The sequence below is a fragment of the Pseudopodoces humilis genome, chromosome 21 (genome assembly GCF_049639895.1).
Source record: "Pseudopodoces humilis isolate 2021_Gansu_Grassland_sample_001 chromosome 21, ASM4963989v1, whole genome shotgun sequence".
NCBI lineage: Eukaryota > Metazoa > Chordata > Aves > Passeriformes > Paridae > Pseudopodoces > Pseudopodoces humilis.
This window is the reverse complement of record NC_142220.1, coordinates 3,523,993-3,543,523: the sequence shown is the minus strand read 5'-3', so window position 1 is coordinate 3,543,523 and position 19,531 is coordinate 3,523,993. Positions and strand designations below refer to the sequence as shown.

Sequence of the window (19,531 nt, the reverse complement as noted above, 5' to 3'; positions counted from 1 at the left end):
ATTTTTGCTGTGGCAAAGAACGGCTTTACTGGAGGTTACACAATAAATTCAAATTATCTCAAAAAGCAGAGGTACTGTTGTGTGAGACTAGAATAGACAGGTGGATCTCTCATACTACCATCATATATCAAATGGATATGCACCAGATTTTTTTATGCAGCTAGGACTGTACAAAGGATACAATCACAAACCTTAAACCCCTGAGGAAAAGAATTGGATGGAGTTTCAATTCTCAGCAGAAACCTGCAGCAGCACTACACAATTTGAAACAGAGAACACTCTGTTGTCCAGGATATTCCTCTCAGTGTATCAGCCTACTTTTAAGTCAGACTCAAGCCATTCCCTCCAGCCCTGATACTGACAGACGCCTAAAGGCCTGAAAAATGAGTTGAAACCAAGCCCTTCAGAAAGTATTTCTCAAGTTGTGTGACCCAGAACTCCCCAAGCTGTGATTTAGTTTTTCTTGAAAACTGAGTGCTCAACTCTTAATCTCTTTGTTCTTTCCCCTGTGGACAGAGTCAGTACTTTCCTTTAATTCCAGCAACATTTTCCAGGCTTGTTAAAACACTGCATAAAACAATACAAAACACATTCACAGAAGTCCATAAATGAGGACAGACAGTTCTCATAAGCTTCACTGTTCATATGAAATCCCTTTCTTTCCTCCTGGGGTGAATGAAAGCTGTAGTTTTTCCCCCAAACCAGTATTTTAAAGTTGTAAGTCTACTTCAATGATTGTATTACCCACATCAGTGTGGAATTTTACAAAAGGAAACAGAAGGAAAACACTCATCTATTTAACAATGTATGGGCTGCATGAGAGGCCTCTCTGCCCGTTTTACAGAATGGCACAATAGTCACAGCAATTAAGACTAAGCTGTTAACTAGCAATAGTGTTTGTCCTGCTCAGCCCAGCCTGTTTTAAACAACCACCAACAAAAGCCTGGTGGCTTGGCCAGCTGCCAACCATGGTCCCCAGAGACAGGTAAAGGAAAAGAGTAGAACACGTGGCAGGTGGAGAACAAAGGTAGATCAACTTTTGCTATTGGTAACAAAAAAATAGGAAGGAAGGAGATTTTCCTCTTCCCCCTTTCCCCGTAAAAGAATTCAGCAGGACGTAAAAAGCTCAGCAAAATCACACCAGTCTTTCCCACGGGGGGACAAAGGTTCCTCTGAGCCCCGGTGGGGAAAGGAGAGTGAGGTGGGCCAATATCCTTCAGAAAGGGCCAGCAGGACTCAGGTCAGAGCCAGGCTAGTTTCAGGCTCAAGTGGAAAGGCCAGCTTTTAGGATGGAATAGCTCAGGATTAGGGTTTAATAGTGCCAAAACCTGAGGCTGCTGCCAGATGTCACTCCCAAGTGAAGTCCATTTCACAAGGTTCTACAGGCTGATTAAACTGTCATATTCCTGACAAGCCTCAACATTGTCTTGGAGAGGAAAATCAAGCTGTTACTCACCAAAACCCAAGAATTAAGTTCCACTGCAGGAATTTGGGCCAAAATGACATGAAACTTCAGAGAAAAATATTTCAAACACACAGGAACATTTTGAGACAATCTTCCATGCTTAAGCTGGAAATCACATTGGCCTAAAGGATGTCAAATTGAAGTGCCTGTGCCAGTAACACAAAGGCATATTTTCCTAACAGCCATTTTAATGTCATCTCTCAAGATATGTATTTCTGAATTATGTAAGATCAAATTTATTCTAATACACATTATATAAAGAACTCTATTCAATCCCTATTATATCTGTGGGAAAAGCAGGATTGACCTCAGGAATGCAACACACCTTCTGAAGCAGTCAGAATAGCCATTATAACCTGACTGAATGCCCTTTGAAACCCATGGGAATCATCACATTTAATCTACTGCCAATGAATTGGACCCTTACACGCTAAACCTCATCTGGGGATTCACAATCCCTGTTTCTACTGGCTGGATCCTCTGCTACTTGCTCACATGTGACATTTCCTAAGAGCCACCAGCTCTGGCAACTGAACAGAGCTTTGCTGAAATGAGAGGCAAAGTCTATTTCCCTAACTAAAGGAAAAATGCTGAATAAGAGTTTCAAATTTTTCCTTCTGCAAATAGAGTGTTTTCAGCCAGTGCCTTACGACAGGAAAGGGAGCTCGGAGTTCCCAGCACACTGCAGCTGTTTGTTTCCATGCGCTCTCAGCAAAGAGCAGCCGCGGTGCCCACCTCCAGCACGGACACCTCACATCTCACCCATCAATTCCAGCCAAACTCCTGGTCTCAAATGCCCATTTCCTGATGGCAGCTTCACTTCCTTCAGAAAAGATGAAGGCTTTGTGTGTGTTGCCTTCCAGTTCTAACTCACTGACTTATTGATTAAACATTTTTGGGCTCAGAAATCTTGTCACTGATAATGGATACACATAATCTCATGTGTAGGTTTACTGATATTAAATACAGTTGATTTCTACAGAGGTGTATCTACAGACGTTTAGGATTTTTCTAGACTTTAAAAATTTTAAAAATTCAGAAATCAATGTCTATCTACACTGAAATCAACACAAGTTTTCCAGTAACTAAATCAAGAACAGCTCTGATTTCTAATCCCTCAATTCCTGACACACTTAATGGTTTAACTGTTTTGATTTCTTACAGCTGGGAACTGTTGCTTACTTATCAATTCCTGTTTCAGTATACTCACAGATATAAAACTATAGCAACATTGCTGTTTTCACAAGTCTAGACAAATCCCTGGTGAGCTGGGAATGAAACAACTTCTTTCTACCTACATTTTCATGGCATATTGTCTTCTCTTCAAAGTGGGACTTTTGCACCAATTATTTTTGTTTTAAAAGCATCTCTTTATACCTCCCTAGAGAAGAATAAAAATTAATTTTTCTCCATGGATTTGAATATTTACAAGAACATTAAAGAAATTAACATTGCCTTTTTTGAGGAGTCTGGAAGTTCTACAATTTACAATAACTCTGTATTGCCCAGTTTGTCTGGGTATAAATTACATTTCACAATGGCACCATCTGCTGGGAGATGAGCAAGGCAGTGAAGCACACTGGGCTTCCCTCACTGCCCCCTTTCACAATTGAACACAGGATGACTGATAGCCAACACCTCCTCCAAATGGCAACATAAATTACACCTGGAAAGTAAAGGAACCAGAAGGCTGATAATGACAGAATATCACTGAGACTTTCACCCTGGAAGTTATACTTTTAATACAACAGGAGCTAATGATTAATATTTGGTTTTACGCTTCCTTACTGATACACTGAAAAGAGCACTAGAAATCTGTCTTGACTTGTATTTCACACAGCACACACTTCCATGTACCTCAGAAATTCTTTCAAACAAATGAGAGAAATCCCTTCTTCCGGAGATGTGAAATCTATTGATGATTACAACAGAATTATGGTCTGTAGTAACACCTCAAACTTTCTCTGTGCCAGCAGTGTGTGACTGATTCAGCTCCTCCAGGACATTTTTAGATGCTGTCCACTACTGGATGAACAAGTTCCTCAGTTCAGAAACACACATCACACCCTGTCACTGTCACACAGTGCCCTTTACTGGCAATGGACCAGGATTTGCACTTGCTTAACATACAGCATTTCCAGATGCAGCTGGAAAATAGCCTCAAGCTCTACAGCAATAACCATCAGAGTATGAGCAGTGATAGAGGAGAGGTCAGTAACTTCTGGCTGCAGAGGGAATTAATCCTGGAAATATTTCTCCTTCTCTTACCATTATTTTAATATTGCTTGATGATTCCCCAAGCATTATTCCACATCAGTTTAATGAGTAAAATTCAGTTGTAGTGATTCAACAAGCTGATCCAAGTTGACAGAAAATCTTTCAGCAGTCTGTGCAAACCAAGAGGCAGAATTGATTTGCTCCTAATCTGCTGCAGGTGCCCACACACAGCCAGCCATTGCTGCTCCTCATATAACTGATGGATGACTGCACAGACGGGCAGATACTCCTCAGCTACACCTCAGAGTACACCAAGACAGGTTTGAAAAAGGCTGAAAAATAGATATTGTCAGTCCTGGAATATGTATTGTTTTTTAAACAGTTTTTCATTAAATATGTTAAGTATTGTAGGGGAGGAAAAAAAAAAGTTTAACTTCTATCAGAGGTTAGGAACCAGAAAAAACCTTAAAATTACATCTGTGAGTAAGCTGAGTGATTAAGCTAACAGAGCACTCTATCCTGCATTCTTAAAGCAACTCCTGAAAACATTTGTCTGGAACACTTTTCATGCAGTGATGTTTGAATTTATCCCAAGAGAAATGCATTAGTAACCCAAATTTTTGGTGTTTCATCAATTTTTTTTTCTTTTTTTTCCATTGTTGGGAGATGATTCAGAGGACAGACATACCATTTTAAAATATTTCATCTTTGGGGGATTTGGGAGCTGCTAGGTTTATCAAATTGGGTACCCAAAAGTTCCTTTCACCTGCTGACATGCTCTTTGCAATCTGCTATCAATTGAAAAGCATTCACTATGTCAAAGTTCTCATTCATAAACAGAAGAAATTTAAAGTTACCCTAAATATGCATAGAAAAGAGATCCTTTCCTCTTCTTCTCTTACTTGTTCTCCAGAAAAACAATTCTCTCACAATCAAACACCACATACTTGAAATAAACAGCAGATTTTCCCCCACAGCCTTGAGTAGGAGTGTGAAAATCCAGTATTCAGTGACCTGCCTGTATCAGTAAAACCTTTTTGCAGACAAAACAGAAGCCTTAATTCATCACCAGACATAACTGTCAGCCCATGTGATTTCTGGCAAACCTTTTGCAGACATCCACTGCAGCAGATGCTCTTCCAGAATGCAGGACCTCTCAGGATGAGGAACTGGGACTGGGAATAACTACATATAATCCTTCTTATAATTCTGCTGAAACACACAAATTTCCTTGGAAGCCTGTGACAGAAGACAGTGTGATGCCATCACAGCCTTACTACAGAACACTACCACACTATTTTCATCCTCAAGTTCAAGAACTGACCTTGTGAATGAGAGGTTAGTTTGGCTTATTCCCTTCCACCTGCTCGCTTGAGGCAGAATATTGTCACAGCACCAAGTGATACGTATTTCCCTTTCTGAGGTTTTAACTTACTTGTTTTGGCTGGATGACTTCTGTTCTGCAATGCTCTGCTCATTATTCTTTGTCAAATTTATTCAGTTCTCCTTACATGTACAACCACATTAATTCCAGGCAGGGAACTTGCAAATCGAATAAAAAGGGAACTCCAAGCTGACACAGTATCTTACTGCTGCTACAAAATTCTCTGCACACATGCTGAAAAAACCAACATCCTTTTTGTCCAAAGGCAATAGCCAGCTCTGCCTGAAAAACAACCTACATGGAAGCAAACTTCTCACTTCCCAACAGAAACCAGGGGTTTGGACCAGCACTTGTCTTCTCTGAACACTCAGGCTGTGCATACTGAGGGAGCCTGCACACCATTAAAGCTGCTGTACACGAGAGATTCTGATGACACCTAAACTTTTATTTTTTAGAAAGTATGGCCAAATTCACAGCTCTTTTGCTGTGTAACTATTCCCCTTTACCTACACACAAAACTAAGCAGTTTCTCAGAAAAAGCATTGGGTTCCAGGTGAGCACCAGTAGCCAGGGCTCCTGAGGGCTGTTTCTGAAGGTTTCTGACAAAAGCAGCCTCCCACAGCAGCAAAATGCACAAACAGCCCCATCCTCCCCATGCCTGCTGCACTTTCACACGTGCTTCCTGACAGCTGGGGAAAGATGTTCCGCTCTTGCAGTTTGCTGACAGCATTTCCACATCAGAAACACTTCTGAGCGGAGGGTGGAGACTTAAATTTAAAAAGAAAACAAACCCAAACAAGTAAACCTCCACCAAAATTAAAAAAACAAGAAGGAAGGAAGTGTACACAATGTTCTGTAAGGAAATTTTGCAATGCTGCAACAGCCAAGGATTTGGGAGGGATTCTATAAGACCCAGGGAAGGACTGCAGGGCTTTGTTTTGTTGCCTTCAGAAAGTGGTAAGAAAGAAATAAGACAAGGATCACTATTAAGTCACTTTCTGTGTAAGCAGTTGTACAACAGGGTCTGGAGTTCTGCAGAAGGCATTGCCCATGTACAGCTGACATTTACTTCGCCCAGAGTAAAGAACATCTACTTGCCAAGACTGTCATTATGTAGCTTTGTATTACTGATTACTTCATCAAATTAGTCATCGGGTTTGTTTATGCAGTAGTGTTGAACTCAAATTCTTTATGAGATTTGTACCTTCTAGTACAAGCTCTCACTTCCTTACAGCTTACTATTTGAAGCTCAACTGAAATATTTTCTTAACAAGCTGGACTTATTAACACCTTAAAACTTCTATAGATTTGACTTTGTTAGACTGTTTTTTTAAAATTATATTGCTGCTAAAAACCCACCCAGTGCCATGTACTTCCTTAGTCTCAGCTATATTATCACTCGCATCATCTCTAGCAAATGTGTGTCTCTTTGATATGGATCAGTGATCTCATTAATTCCCTTACCAGAAGAGTGCTAGAAAAACTTCTCAAAAGGAGAAAGGTGGGGGTTCATCTCTCCTCCCAAGTAACAAATGATAGAACAAAAGGAATCAGCCTCGAGTTGCACTGGAGGAGGTTTAAATTGGATATCAGGGAAAACTTCACCATGGAAAAGGTTGTCAGACATTGGCACAGATTGCCCTGGGAAGCGGTGGAGTCACCTGGAAGGATTTAAAGACATGCAGACATGGCACTTTGGGACAGGGTTTAGTGGTTGACCTGGCAGTGCTGGGGGAATGGTTGAACTCGATGCTTTTAGAGGCCTTTTCCACCCTCAGTCACTTCCTGGTTTTGTACTGCAGGGCAGGATGGCTTTGCCACACAACTCATGGGGGAAACTGCTGCTCACATCAGCCACATCTCAGGAGAGCTGGACACAACATCTACCTCTGTCCCAAACTGCTGCTCCCCACCCCACTGCTTTCTCTGCCCACTCCTCTGCCTGCCATAGACTAAATGTATGCGGGATATGACAAAATTCTCCACAGAAACATGAGTAAAGATCAGCACTGATCAGCACAGTTTCCATATTTAGAACTTCCTTAAGTCTTAAAGCCACTCCTCCATCTCCTTCAGAACAAAGATCTCTGTCATGTAACTCCACCAGCTCTCTTGCTCAGTATTCAGAAAATGTTTTTTCTTGCAATTCTGCTGTTTTCCTACTGTAAGCCAAGGATATGTTTCTTTCATATTACAAATCTTTCTAAACCAGAACCATTGTTCCTTGTCTGAAAGCTTTTCTTTTTCTTCTCTTAGGTCAAATGTCTCAGCATATACAGAAAACTACTGCAAATGGCAAAGGTAGGTTCTCTTTGGTTGGTTTTGAGGTATGTGCCGAGACTGACTGTTATCCAAAAAAATGGGGGAGGGATTTAAAAATGTCCAAAAATTTAATGCCAAATTAAATATTTAGCCTCTCTGTGAATTGAGTCAGTTTAAAAGTTTCTAAACAAAGATAACTGTCTCTTTGTTGACCTGTATGTAAAGTCAAAATTACTTTAACTTGTTAAAACATTTTTCACCCCCATGGAAATGTCATCATTTATTTTAGTCATGACTAGTTCAGTACCATTTTCTATGGAAAGACAGGTTTTTATTGCAAATTCATTTGTTTAAGTTCATGAAAGCAAACAAATTTGAGAGACCATCAAGGCTCTTAATGCTACTATTCAAATCCAGTCTACTTAAAAAAGCTTAGTTCTGTCTGTTAATAGACAGCCACAAATAAAATACTGCTTTTGCCTTCAGGTTCACATGCTACCTCTCAACTAATATATAAAGTTACTTTATAGACTCCTACAATTAATACTCCACAATATTTCATTTAATCTTTTACACTACTATTATTTTAATTGCTGTAGTTCAAAAGTTGTTGGTTCATCTAAACAGATCTGTGGGCTTTGTGTGGCTGTGCCTCTTTTGCACGAACACACGCACTTTTTAACGTGTGAAGCTGCATTCTGGTTTTGAAAAGTAATTGAGTTGCCTGCTATTAGAGGTGGAAAAAGTATAATGGCATTTCAACACAAATAAGCATAGCTTGGTTGTCAACATATTTTGGGAAAAATCTGGGGTTTTCTTTGGTCCTAGGTACAGTCAACTCAGTTGTTTTTCTTTCCAGAGATGCTGTCCAATCCCAAGCTTGTACTGGTTCAGGGGACGTCGAATGTGGTGATGAAGCAGAATGTGACCCTCTCCTGCCTCTCTGAGCCTGGATCTCCACCTGTCAGATACACCCTGTTCAAGCACAACCAGCAGGTATCTGCTTTAAACAGGTCAGACTTGACCCCTGCACTGTTCACCCTGACCATCAGCTCTGCCAGCGACATGGGGGAATACAAGTGCAAAGCTGAGTATAACAACTCCAGTGGTGGAAAATACAGCAACAGCCTCAAGATCACCCTCATAGGTATGTCTTGCTGTACACCTTCCCAGCACTGGTTATTGCAGGGGCACACAACCACCTCTTTTCTTGACTGAGGAGCTCAACTTTACTGTTCTTACCCCAGGAGCTGGCAGCGCTCTCCTGCCAGAGCTCACGACCCCTCCATCCTTTTGCCAGTGTTGTCACTTCAAGTCTTGCCTGGAACTTGTCCTTTACTCTGTGATTCAGACTTTTCAGTTTTCTTTCTACAGAGCCAATTTCCAAACCAGTGCTGAGCTCACCCACGTCTCAGGCAAAGAAAGGCCAGAACGTGACCCTGTCCTGTTTCTCGGAGAACGGATCCCTTCCCATCACATATCTATTCTTCAAAGGAACACAAAACATTTCTCCCCAAAAGACGATGCGGAAGAGGGAAGCAGCTGTGATTTTTCTATTTATCGACTCCCTTAGTGACTTTGGAACCTATAAATGCAAAGCTAATAACAGTTTTCCCAATAATACAAAATACAGCAATGGTTTCAACTTTACATTAGCAGGTATGAATGAAAAGAGGTTACTACTGTTGACAAACTGGGATCACACAAAATTCAGAATGTTGTAACTATGCAAGTTTTTTGCCAGATATTTTGTTCCTGCAATGTGATGTTCAAAGCATATTTTTTTTAAATTAGAAAAAGAAAATGGAGGTTTTAATATTAATGCAAAATCATAGAATTTCATGCATCCTAGATAGCAGCAGAAGTTGAAGTGACCATGAAGGATGTCTGTAAAAGACTCACTTTTACAAGAGACCCCTGGCCCACCTTGGAGAGAGTCTGGTTTCATTTTTCTCTCTGGTCCTATGAAAGAGCTTAACTGGCACCAGCAAGCTGCCTTCCTTCTACTGGACCACAGAGCACTTGGGATTCCAATGAACAGTTACATTAACCCCAGTTAATCTAAAAGCTGAAAGAAATTTCAAGTCTTGATTTAAATTTTCAGAAAATACATAAAATATGAAACAACACTTCATTGCATAAACACTTTTTTTTCCCTTCTTTTTGGCAGAAGAGAGAAGCCATTCTCAGCCCCTGATAATTTCTCTTGGGCTGATCCTGCTACTACTCATAATAGGATTTGCTCTGGCAATTCCATTTTTCGTAATTCCTTTGTATAAAGCAAGTGAGTTATTTGAATGTTTCTTTTTCCAAAGGTAATTTATGTTGTCGATATATTTCAGTGTGTAAATATCACATTTTCAGTAGAGTAGCTCCTGGAATTTTATCATGTTGTTGAATCTCCTCTGAAGTAGCATTGGCAGTTTAACAAGACATTGACAAGGCCAAATCTCTGAGCTGTGTTTTAGATGAAAGATCTGGGGTGGGGGAGGCAAAGCAACAGCTAACATAATACTCAAAAACACTGGAAGGAATTTGACCTCACTGAAAAGAGAAATTATTTAAATGCCTTTTGTTAAAGAATAATTTTGATTGCAAAAATAACATTACTTGAAATCTTCAAATATTAAAAAATACATTGAAACTGTTTATTTCTAGGAAATATTTATATATGGATATATATATATATATATGGATATATATATATGGATATATACATATACCTGGTTTTCTTTTACAATTTGCAGAAAAATTTAAGTCTACCAGGCCGCCAATTGGCCTTACTTCAACAGTGAATGCAGAGGAGTCTGAAAATGAAGTCATATACTCAGAGATTGGTAAGTTCCTGTCACGCCCCTGCAGTCAGGCTTTTTCAGGTACTGCAAAATCACTGGGACACCCACTGACCCTCCGGGCAGAGGCATTATTTGAAATCCCTCAGAATCAGTATCTGGAATCATTTGACAGCCATGCAGCCAAAACTGCAGCTGGTTAAATGAACTGAGGTTTTAATAAAAAAAGTGTGTAACGGCCATTTACTAACAGAAAATACTGAGCTATATAAAGCTGTAGCAAAATAAAACTTGTATACCTTCTGCATTCTGTTCAAATTTGTTCAGTACTTTAGTTCTTTATTCAATCCTTCTTAAGTGTGGCAAGATTCAAAGTCAGTTCAAACTGAAATTATGAGGTGATGACAAAGCAACCGACCTGTGTTCTTTTAGTACTCGAATTGCAGAAAACATGCAATAATGAAGACATTACCCGACAGCCACAATGCTCTGAATTTGCATGTTTCTACATTTGCCTTGAATGTGAATGCCTCTTTTCAAGGGAATAAGAACCTCCCCAAACAAACCAATAGCAAAGGCAAATGCAAAGGCACTAATGTTTCCCATTTCTAAATATCCAAATAGAGTAAATGCAAATAAACCTGCCTTCCTGTTCATGCAGTAGGTAAGAGTTCTCCCTGCCCTGCTGGTTCAGCTCAGTGCTGTGCAGCTGCTCATGCCTGGTCTCAGCCTGCAAGGACAATGATAAGAGTTCCGATAAGGTCCATGGATGCTCCATGATTTATATTCAGTATGGAATCTCACTGCTATGTTCCAAGATTACAGAAAAAAAAGTCTGATTCAAGTTGTTTTTAATTGAGTTAACTGCTGTTTATCATCTTTAATCCAGAGCCTGTTAAACCAGAAGAATACATCAATTTCTGTGTTATTAGAAGAGAAGAGGAAAAAGGTGAAAACCTCAAGCTATAATATTGGAATATCTGATGCACACAAATATGTTTTGAGGGGGCTTTGCTGGGTGAAGGCAGGGCTTAAATACTTGCAATTGCTTATGAAATTGCTTAGTTACTATGGAAAAACTAAAATAGCTTTGAAACTTATGAGGGGGGAAAAGAAGAAAGTAAAACCCCAACAAACCATTCTATAGCAAATTCAACAGCCTCATTATGAAACCACACAGAAGATGTTATTAGTAACCGCATTGCTGATGTAATGTTAATTCCTCTTCCATGTTTCTGTACCAAAAAGCAATTATGAATTATGTTATTCTGGCTTTCAGCAGGGAAGAGGGCATGTTCTACAGTCTATTCAAAGGTCCTCATCAGAGACTGAGTACCAGGTATAATTTTTTTCTGATTAACTTAATCACATACTTTTAAAGAATTTTTCAGCCCTCAAACATGCTAAGTTCCAGCAGGTGCACACAAAAAGATGATATTTAGATACCAATTTCCTGGCCTAATTGGTTTGTAGACAGGCAGTGTAGCTCATTTTCTAAGCAAAATCTCTATGCCATAATATCTAAGCACTTCAACTTATGAGAAAAAGAAGACAGATAAAACTTAGAATTACAGGTAAAGCTTTCACCCAGATTTAAGTTCCTGAACATTTAACAATTCTGATAAAGTAGAAACTGGATTGATTGCAGGCATAAGATAACCAAAAGGCTTTTGTCCAGCATAACGAAAAAAGAAAAAACATCCCTTTTAAGCACTAGAGGACCTGTATTTGGCCTCTATGTACCTGCAAAGATAGCAATTTCTCAGTTGAACAGTACTTCAGCTCTCAGAGTAGAGAAATATTGCTAAAATTAATTTGGGACAGCTGACTGCAAAATAAATTCTGTATCCTGCTACAGGCAGGAAACAAAGATGTTGCTGGGTTGTTTTAATACCACTCCATAGCCAGATTAGAATTCCATGAGTTTAGTAAGTCACATTATGCTAACCTTGATTACATCTAGCATAAATACTCTATACTGCAATTATTACTGTTACAAATAACTCATTGATAGTTAAGTGAGCACCATGTTAGTAGAATATTTTAAGACAAGTTCTTGTTTTTCATGACACTAATGACTATCAGAGGCCACAGACCTTGCTGCACAAACCTCAAGCCCTTTATACAGGGACTGAACAAGCTATACAAGCACTGGAAATCTAGACAAGATCAGAAACACGCAGTTCTGTATCTCTGCAAACTCTTGTATCTGATTATAATCATTGTGCTTAGGTACAGGAAAAATATGATCACACATTAGTTATTTCCACCATTTTATACACACAGATATTTTGTCCACAAAAAATGTTCTTTAAAAAACATTTCCAATTTATTTAAATCTGTTCCTCTGTTACTCCTTGTAATATATTTCTGGTTTTTTATGTTTATCAAGTGCAAGAAGAAGTAGCTTACATGTTTAAGAACTGAAGCCATGTGACTAAAATACATTCCTACAAACAGTACAAAGATACTGATGCTATTAAAATATTTAAGATTTGGAAGTCTTTTATAAAAGATACCATTTTCCAGCAGAGGTCACAATTGTGTCAGGAATACAGAGAAAAGCTGAATTTTTAGCTTAGGATGGAGTACTTTCAGTATGATATTAAAAGCAATGGTTAGCCTTGCTAATAAGGGACAAATTTTTCTCTTCCCTTTTTCCAAGGTAACCTGGAAGACCCAGATTTGACAGAAAACACATGCACCACCAAGTTTTTGCAATGAAACCACTAAGTCCATGACAACGCTGAAACCAGTTCAGGCAAAGATGTCTAAGAAAATCCTTTTATTCGACAAGTTTAAGTTTACACATTTTTGGCTGATGTAACATACTTAGTTAAAAAGTCCTTCAGCCTGGAAATGTGCATCATTTCCTTCATGGTGGTGTCTCTGCTTCTCAGCTGGACTACTCCATTCTCTAGAGTGCCATCACTTATCAAGACCATGAAGAGAATACTCATCTCATCATACCTGCAGAGAGAAGAATCCACCTGTTACTGCTTTTGGTGCATGGAAAAAATCAGATAACTTACATACAAATGACCATAAACTATAAACATTTAGTTTTGCTGTATTGCAGTAAGTCCAGTGTGACACCTCCAGTTTTCTTGTTGCCATTCTTTGCTTTTCTGATTACATTTCTTTAAATTACTTAGCTACTTTAGTATATAAAAAATAATCTTATTTAGTAACCTATTAAAAGAGTATTTTTGTACAAGCAGAATTTATCTTTCTGACTTTGTTTTACTGCACATGAACAAATAGTTGCATTTCTTTTGTCTCAGAAAAAAATCACTCATAAAGATGTTTTGACACGAGAAGTCATATGCCCCACATTCAATCCTGGTCAACAAACCATACATGAAGCCCCCAAAATGGAATAGTTGTTTTTATACCCACAAACAATTCCATCACATCACTAATGGCAGTGGTTCCAGGCTTGGAAGAACTATCAAGTTCAAGACTAGACACAGTGGGTTGTTTGAAATAGTACATAAGAAAGAAACACAGAACCAGACCAAACACAAAAATGGGGATGAGGATGGGAAACAGTTCTGCAAGCTTATAGTTCATCTGAAGAGATTTGTTTTTTAAATAACAGTTTTTAAAAATCATCTGATATGTGCTTTTCATAATAAAACTACTTCAATCCAAGTCTGTAGTTCAGGATCTCCTTCAGTCAGTTACCACATTCAATTACTTCCTACTGAAAAAAGGTGTATTTGCAGTGATGCCTTAAGTTTTAGCTTTCATATTTTCCTGATTCTGTACTGCATTGGTATGTAACTCTGAACTTCATACTGAGGGTGAGCAAGTTCTCCTCACAGCTCAGTCAGACAAAACAATTCTTTTCCAGCCCAAGAACCAAGGACACTGTTGCAGCTTCAGGCCCAAAAAGTTAAACCAACAAATTGAGGGAAGTAATCTGGGATGATGTGACTTCATTAACTGAAGCTGTAATTTGACAATTAACCCAAATATGGAAATGGACCAAAACTTATAAAAGTATGAAAACTTGTGACCCGGTGTCCATCTTGGGTGGAGCCACGGCTTGTACTGCCCAAGGTAAATCCTTTGAAGGCCTTTTTAAATAAATACCTACTTTATTCCTTTAACACTGTCTAGCCTCTGTTCTAGGTAGCCTCTCTAGGCATCAACAGCAGTCCACAGAAAGTCATCTTTGACCTTCATAGTTTAATTTCCGAAAGACTGTTTCTCCTTACTTTGCATAAAGATTTTCCAGAGACACATGCCCAGTTTCCAGATAACCCGGCCATACAGAAATTCCATTTTCTGTCAGTTCATTGAATAATCCTTGACAAACCTACATTCATTTAAAAACAAAAGTTAGAAGACAGATTTTGAGAGTTTGAGACTCTATACAAAGAAATCATTAAAACTCTTAACAAGTGTGGTATTAACATTCCTAGCTGGTGTTAATTTGGCTGAAATAATCTCAAATCAGAAAACAGCCTGGCAGTTCTATCTCCACTTTTGTTTAAAAACATGCCAGTGTAAGTTTCCCCCCTTCCATGGGAACTTCATGACTGACTTAGATGAAAACTTTTCAAAAATCCTCCTCAACATGTGACTCATGCATTAAGATAATTCTGAAAGATTAAGAAGCTGAGAGGGATGGTGTTATTTATTTTCCTTAATTTTGCAAGGGACAAGCATCAGCTCTATTGTATCAAAAGCAGTTGCGTCCACACAAGGAACTGCCTGCAATGAATTCCTTTGGCTGTGACCCACAAGCTGCAGAGTAGGAGACCATGAACTCTGCACAACCAGGAATCTCCAGGAGTCAAAGCAGCAGCATGATTTTCCTCAACATAAACAGTGTCGGAATTGTAACAGATTACATGGAGAGACAATGCTCAAAATTAAAATATTCTCTTACAACATACCTGCCTCAGCTCAGTTGTTGGACCTTTTCCTACATCCAAGGCCACTTTAAGGGGTGCTAAGCAAGGATGAAGCTTAAGGACCTAATAAATTTACAAAAGCCAACAGATTACTAAATGTGTTTATCATACAATTCTAAACAGAACTAGGAAATTGCAATTTTTTTAAAATTAAATTAAGGTTCTTAACATACAAAAATTTTCTCACAGCATGAAATCCTGAATTAGAAGCTGTGTTTTATATGAGCACACAGCCCATGCATACATTCACATGGCAGAAATTACTCTATTTTGTCTGAACTCCAGAAAAGAGATGAAGATTTGTTAGCAGAGCTCCATCACCTTGAATGGAGCCAGAGTGATGAGACACAGCTCAGCAGGCAGTTCCCATCCAGTCTGCTGCCTGTTCTTAAAGCCAAAACAGCTGCCTGGGTAACAGGCACTGACAGCCAGCACTCAAACTCCAGAAAACAGGGTAAAAGTGGATAAAATGATGGTCCTTGAGGACCCATTACCACCTGTGACCCACTTTTTCTATTCTTCTCAGCCACTTTCAAATGCTGCTAGAAAAGACAAATTACCCCTTCCCACAAACTGCAGCTACATTCCAATTTCTCTTAACTCAATCGCTTGCATGGCAAGAGCCTACCTACTGATCACAGAGAAGGGTAAAACAGGAAAGGGGATCTCCAAATGAGAAAAATTGCTTATGTGGGTGACAGGAACCACAGAGGCTGTGCCATGAGGCCAGCCTCTGTTACCTGTGAGAGGGTTCAGTCTGCATCAGTTGGGAAGGGATCAGGATGGCCACATGGAAAGGAAGACATTACCATTCTTGAATTTACCACATTGTCTGGGGGGTTGTACTTATCTTCTCACATTTTCTACATGAAGGTACCTTTCTCTGTGAATTTTGCTTTGCTGTTAATGGATTCTCAACCAGCTGCAGAGAATCAAAGAGATATGCTAACACTCCTCGGTCCAGATTCCCATTCACAGACAGAACATGAGGGATGACATTCTTCCTTCCATCTCGGCCCTGAAGAGAAAAAACCCATGTAGGAAAACATCTAAGATCATCCCCAAAAGCTTTTTGCTTGCTTTAAATGTATAATGAAACACTGAGCTCAAGCACCCTTATTACAATAAAAGTACAGACATTTATTTAAAACATTTCCAGCAATCTTAGTGGAGTATCTGCAACCAGGTAAGACTATAACAGTGGGGAAAGCAGGTCAGGGCAGGATGGGATTAGTTTCTTGCTCTGCCACTTTGACCATAAACTTAAATCTATGGCAAATACACTTGAAACTCTGCATTTTCTTTTGGACGTTTGTAGATTACTTCCAAGTGACCGGAAGTCCACACATTCTGAGAAATCCCTGGTAACCCAATTTTGTGGAAATAAACTGCAAAAGCAGGAAAGACAGGGCTATCAGGAGAAGGATACAATTTAATGGTAAAATACAAAATTACTCTGGTTTTATCTGTTCAGCCTAACTCCAAACATTGCCATTTATTAGAGGTTTGTCCCTCTTCAATATAATCAGTGGAGAGGTTTCCCTCTGGTCCACCCCCCTTTTTCTATAAAGCCATTTTTATAAGCCATTGATCCACAAAAACTTCTACAACAAGCTACAGCAAGGAAAAAACCCTCACATTTCCACGCTCTTTTTGATGCAAACTGAACAATGCAAAACACAGTCTGAGTTTGTGCTTACATCTACTCACAGATACAGGTAAAGAGTTATGCCACTGACAACAGCTGTCTTGTCAACAGGGGTAATTTCTAATTTTGAAGAAGTCCTTGCAGAAAAAGTACCAAACTCTATTTTATCAGTTTTTGAAAATAAAGATCTGTCTGCAGAGTATCAACTGTACTACTTTTGCAGCAAATGAATAAAAAGCCAGATACATGCTAAGCAACTGGATCAGCAAAGAAACCATTTCTCTCACACATTACCATCTTTATCAGGAAAGATGTTTAATACAGTAAAGCTTACCAGTAATTTTAATTTCTCTCCTGGATACAGCTGTAACAATTCAGTATCACCAAGGTTCTTCAATGTTTCTATAGTTTCTGTTCCCCAAGGGAAGCTGTACTGTAACTTAAATCCTCTTCTGCCTGCTTCATCCTGAAAGTCACTGCTGCTGAAGTTAGACGGGCCTACAGCAAACTGAAAATAAGAGATGTAAGAGGTGATCACTACTACGAATCCCATAGTAACTACAAAACACAAGTCTGCAATGAAAACTGAAGTCTGTCATTTTCAGCAAAAGGTTTTTACAAGTTACAGCTCAAATCTCTTGGTTGTTTTATGGCATTTTCATCTCACATCACTGGCAAACACAAAACATTTGCCTTTCCGCAAGTCACGTATAAACTACTTACAAGGTTTGTCATCAACTTCAGTAGCTTCTCAATTTCCACGAGAAATACACCTATTTGAGTGCCTACAACAGGCCAGCAATGTAAGGCCATAAAACCAACCAGGGTGACTATTCCCCCCATGAGATATAAAGGATCAGGTCAAGATTCCCCATGGATATGCTGTTACCTTTCTCCACCACTGGAGCCTCTGGCGTAGCCAGTAATCGAGCCACTGTCCTGCAGTTCTGGGAGAACTAAACCATGCAAGCAAAGACGTGGTCCTCTCGCCTATTCTTTAAACAACAGCAAGGGCAGCAAGTTAACACCTTGGGAAATAACAGGGGAAAAGCAAGAAACAGCATTCAAAAATAATCCAAAAGTGAGACAGTTGGTTTAGGCATGATAAGGGATTAACTCCTCTATTACTCTACCTTTTAAGTTTTTTGTTGTGTTGTTCATTTTCTGGAACAGAATGTTCACTTTCTGGAACAGAATGAAAGCACACTCCAATTTGAGCAAGGCCACAGGGCAGTCTCCTGTTGACCAGCTCTAAGCAGCTGACATACTGCGCCAGAGCACCTACAAAAGACAAAGCCCTGATTTTAGTGGCCACAGGAAAGTTTTTGATGTTTTAACTCTACCAACAACAAATGAAGCACATATTATACAAGTGTTGTTTGTACATGCAGTCCCACTATCTTTATTAGCCTTGGTGCTTTGCAGACATGGGGTAAGCAGGCTGGTTTCTCTGGGCACGTTGATTTCAATGGACTTTACCCCAAATTATAGGGAGCGCATCCACTGCCCACCTGTGCTGGTCAGGTCCATGAAAAGCACACAAATTCACAGCCTATAGAAGGAACATTCCTGGCGCACTAACACAGCTAGAAAAATCCTTTAAAATGCAGCTGCTTCGCGCAGGGTGCAGACTGAGCGCAGCCGCCCGGGACCTACCGGGCAGGAGGCTCTCCCGCAGCACCCCCGTGGCCCCCAGCACTTCTTCCAGGGCTAGGCCGCCAGGGTTCTGCCCACAGCCCTGGAGGGCTTCGCGCAGCGTCTCCGGATGCAGCAGCCGCAGCCCCTGCGCGTCCCCCGGAGCGCCGGGCGGGCCGTGGAGCGGGGCGTCCACGGGGAACACCTGCTCCCGCATGGGCAGCGCCGAGTCCCACCACTGTGCCGCCAGGTTGGCGCGCAGCGCCGCGCCCAGCGGCCCGAAGCCGGGATGGCGGCCGCTCAGGTAGGCGCTCCAGGGCAGCGGCCCCGCGCCGCCCCGCAGAAAGCCCCGCCGCCAGCACACCTCCAGCAGCTCTGCCCCGCCCGCCGCCCCGGCAGCTCTGCCGCCCTCCGAATACGGCCGCGCTGAGCACCCGCCCGGCTCCGCCCGCCCCGGGCCTCGTCGCCGCCTCGGCTGCCCTAGGGCGGCGCGGCCGCACCAGCAGCAGCCTTGGCGGGAGCCCAGCGCCATCTTGCCGCTCCCTCACGGCGAGCCTGGGAGCGGGAGGGGGCCGGGGCGCGCGCACGCGCAGCGCCCCGCGCGGGAAGGGAGGGCGCGCAGGCGCAGAGGGACCCTCGCGCCTCGCCGGGACCGCGGGCTGAAGGTCAGGGAGCCTTCGAGGTGAATTTTGTGTCCCTGGGCTGAATCTTCTCGCCTTTTGTAACCGTAATGATGTCGTCAGATAACTTCTGGTAAAGGAATTTACGTCTTTGAACTGAATTTTCTCGCCTTTTGAACTAATGCTGTCAGGTAAACTTTTACAATAGAAGTTGCTTCATAAAAGAACTCGTTTCAGGCATTGGGTAAGATCACATCACACAAATAAACATACTCTGGGTAGGCGGAGAATGTGCATTAGATAGGTAGGTTCTGTAAAAGAGATGCAACTTTTTACCCCTTGGTGTGCTTGATACTTGGAATCAACCTTGAGCCCCGCGCAGAATAAACAATGTCTCTTTTATAAACCAAATTCGTTTAGAGAGCTCCCAACATTGGCAACAAGGCCGCACGTGCCAGGGTCACATCTGGCCTGCTCCTGTGGGACAGGGACGGCCAGAGCTCGCCGGCACTGGGGACCGGGAGGAGGACAACGGGACAGACGCTGCCCTCGCTATCACCGGAGCACGCTGCAGCTGCACGGG

At 40.9% G+C, this 19,531-nt stretch overlaps 2 protein-coding genes across 9 annotated transcripts; one reads left to right on the top strand and one right to left on the bottom strand.

Annotated features, from left to right (window-relative positions):
• Positions 1-3,914: 3,914 nt before the first annotated feature.
• On the bottom strand, positions 3,915-18,861 carry POLG2 (DNA polymerase gamma 2, accessory subunit). Of its 5 annotated transcripts, none has more exons than XM_088065496.1 (9): positions 18,350-18,861; positions 17,827-17,974; positions 17,583-17,688; positions 17,028-17,201; positions 15,923-16,063; positions 15,028-15,108; positions 14,344-14,444; positions 12,953-13,090; positions 3,915-4,014 (listed from the first exon to the last, which is right to left on the bottom strand). In XM_088065496.1, exons 1-9 carry the CDS (start codon positions 18,858-18,860, stop codon positions 3,984-3,986), a joined length of 1,431 nt encoding a protein of 476 aa, XP_087921622.1. In that variant the 5' UTR covers position 18,861; the 3' UTR covers positions 3,915-3,983. The 5 variants fall into 5 exon arrangements, with proteins under 5 accessions (XP_087921622.1, XP_087921623.1, XP_087921624.1 ...); XM_088065498.1 differs by lacking the exon at positions 3,915-4,014 and adding an exon at positions 10,734-10,850 and having other exon boundaries at positions 17,827-17,878; XM_088065495.1 differs by lacking the exon at positions 3,915-4,014 and adding an exon at positions 10,735-10,850.
• Positions 7,150-12,915, top strand: MILR1 (mast cell immunoglobulin like receptor 1). Of its 4 annotated transcripts, XM_014255823.2 has the most exons (9): positions 7,150-7,230; positions 7,323-7,367; positions 8,188-8,475; positions 8,703-8,987; positions 9,499-9,612; positions 10,076-10,165; positions 11,010-11,069; positions 11,400-11,459; positions 12,786-12,915. In XM_014255823.2, the coding sequence occupies exons 1-8, from the start codon at positions 7,197-7,199 to the stop codon at positions 11,450-11,452; spliced, it is 969 nt and encodes a 322-aa protein (XP_014111298.1). In that variant the 5' UTR covers positions 7,150-7,196; the 3' UTR covers positions 11,453-11,459; positions 12,786-12,915. The 4 variants fall into 4 exon arrangements, with proteins under 4 accessions (XP_014111298.1, XP_087921625.1, XP_014111301.1 ...); XM_088065499.1 differs by lacking the exon at positions 9,499-9,612; XM_014255826.2 differs by lacking the exon at positions 11,010-11,069.
• Positions 18,862-19,531: the final 670 nt, after the last annotated feature.

Coding starts and splice junctions, on each gene's coding strand:
- MILR1 (XM_014255823.2), top strand. CDS start 7,197: ATGTTTTTTCTTGCAATTCTGCTGTTTTCCTACT. Junction 7,231..7,322: donor AATTCTGCTGTTTTCCTACT/GTAAGCCAAGGA, acceptor TTCTTCTCTTAG/GTCAAATGTCTCAGCATATA. Junction 10,166..11,009: donor AGTCATATACTCAGAGATTG/GTAAGTTCCTGT, acceptor TCTTTAATCCAG/AGCCTGTTAAACCAGAAGAA.
- POLG2 (XM_088065495.1), bottom strand. CDS start 18,860: ATGGCGCTGGGCTCCCGCCAAGGCTGCTGCTGGTGCGGCCGCGCCGCC. Junction 17,689..17,826: donor CACAACAAAAAACTTAAAAG/GTAGAGTAATAG, acceptor TGTTGTTTAAAG/AATAGGCGAGAGGACCACGT. Junction 13,091..14,343: donor CTGGAAAATCTTTATGCAAA/GTAAGGAGAAAC, acceptor TTCTCTCTGCAG/GTATGATGAGATGAGTATTC.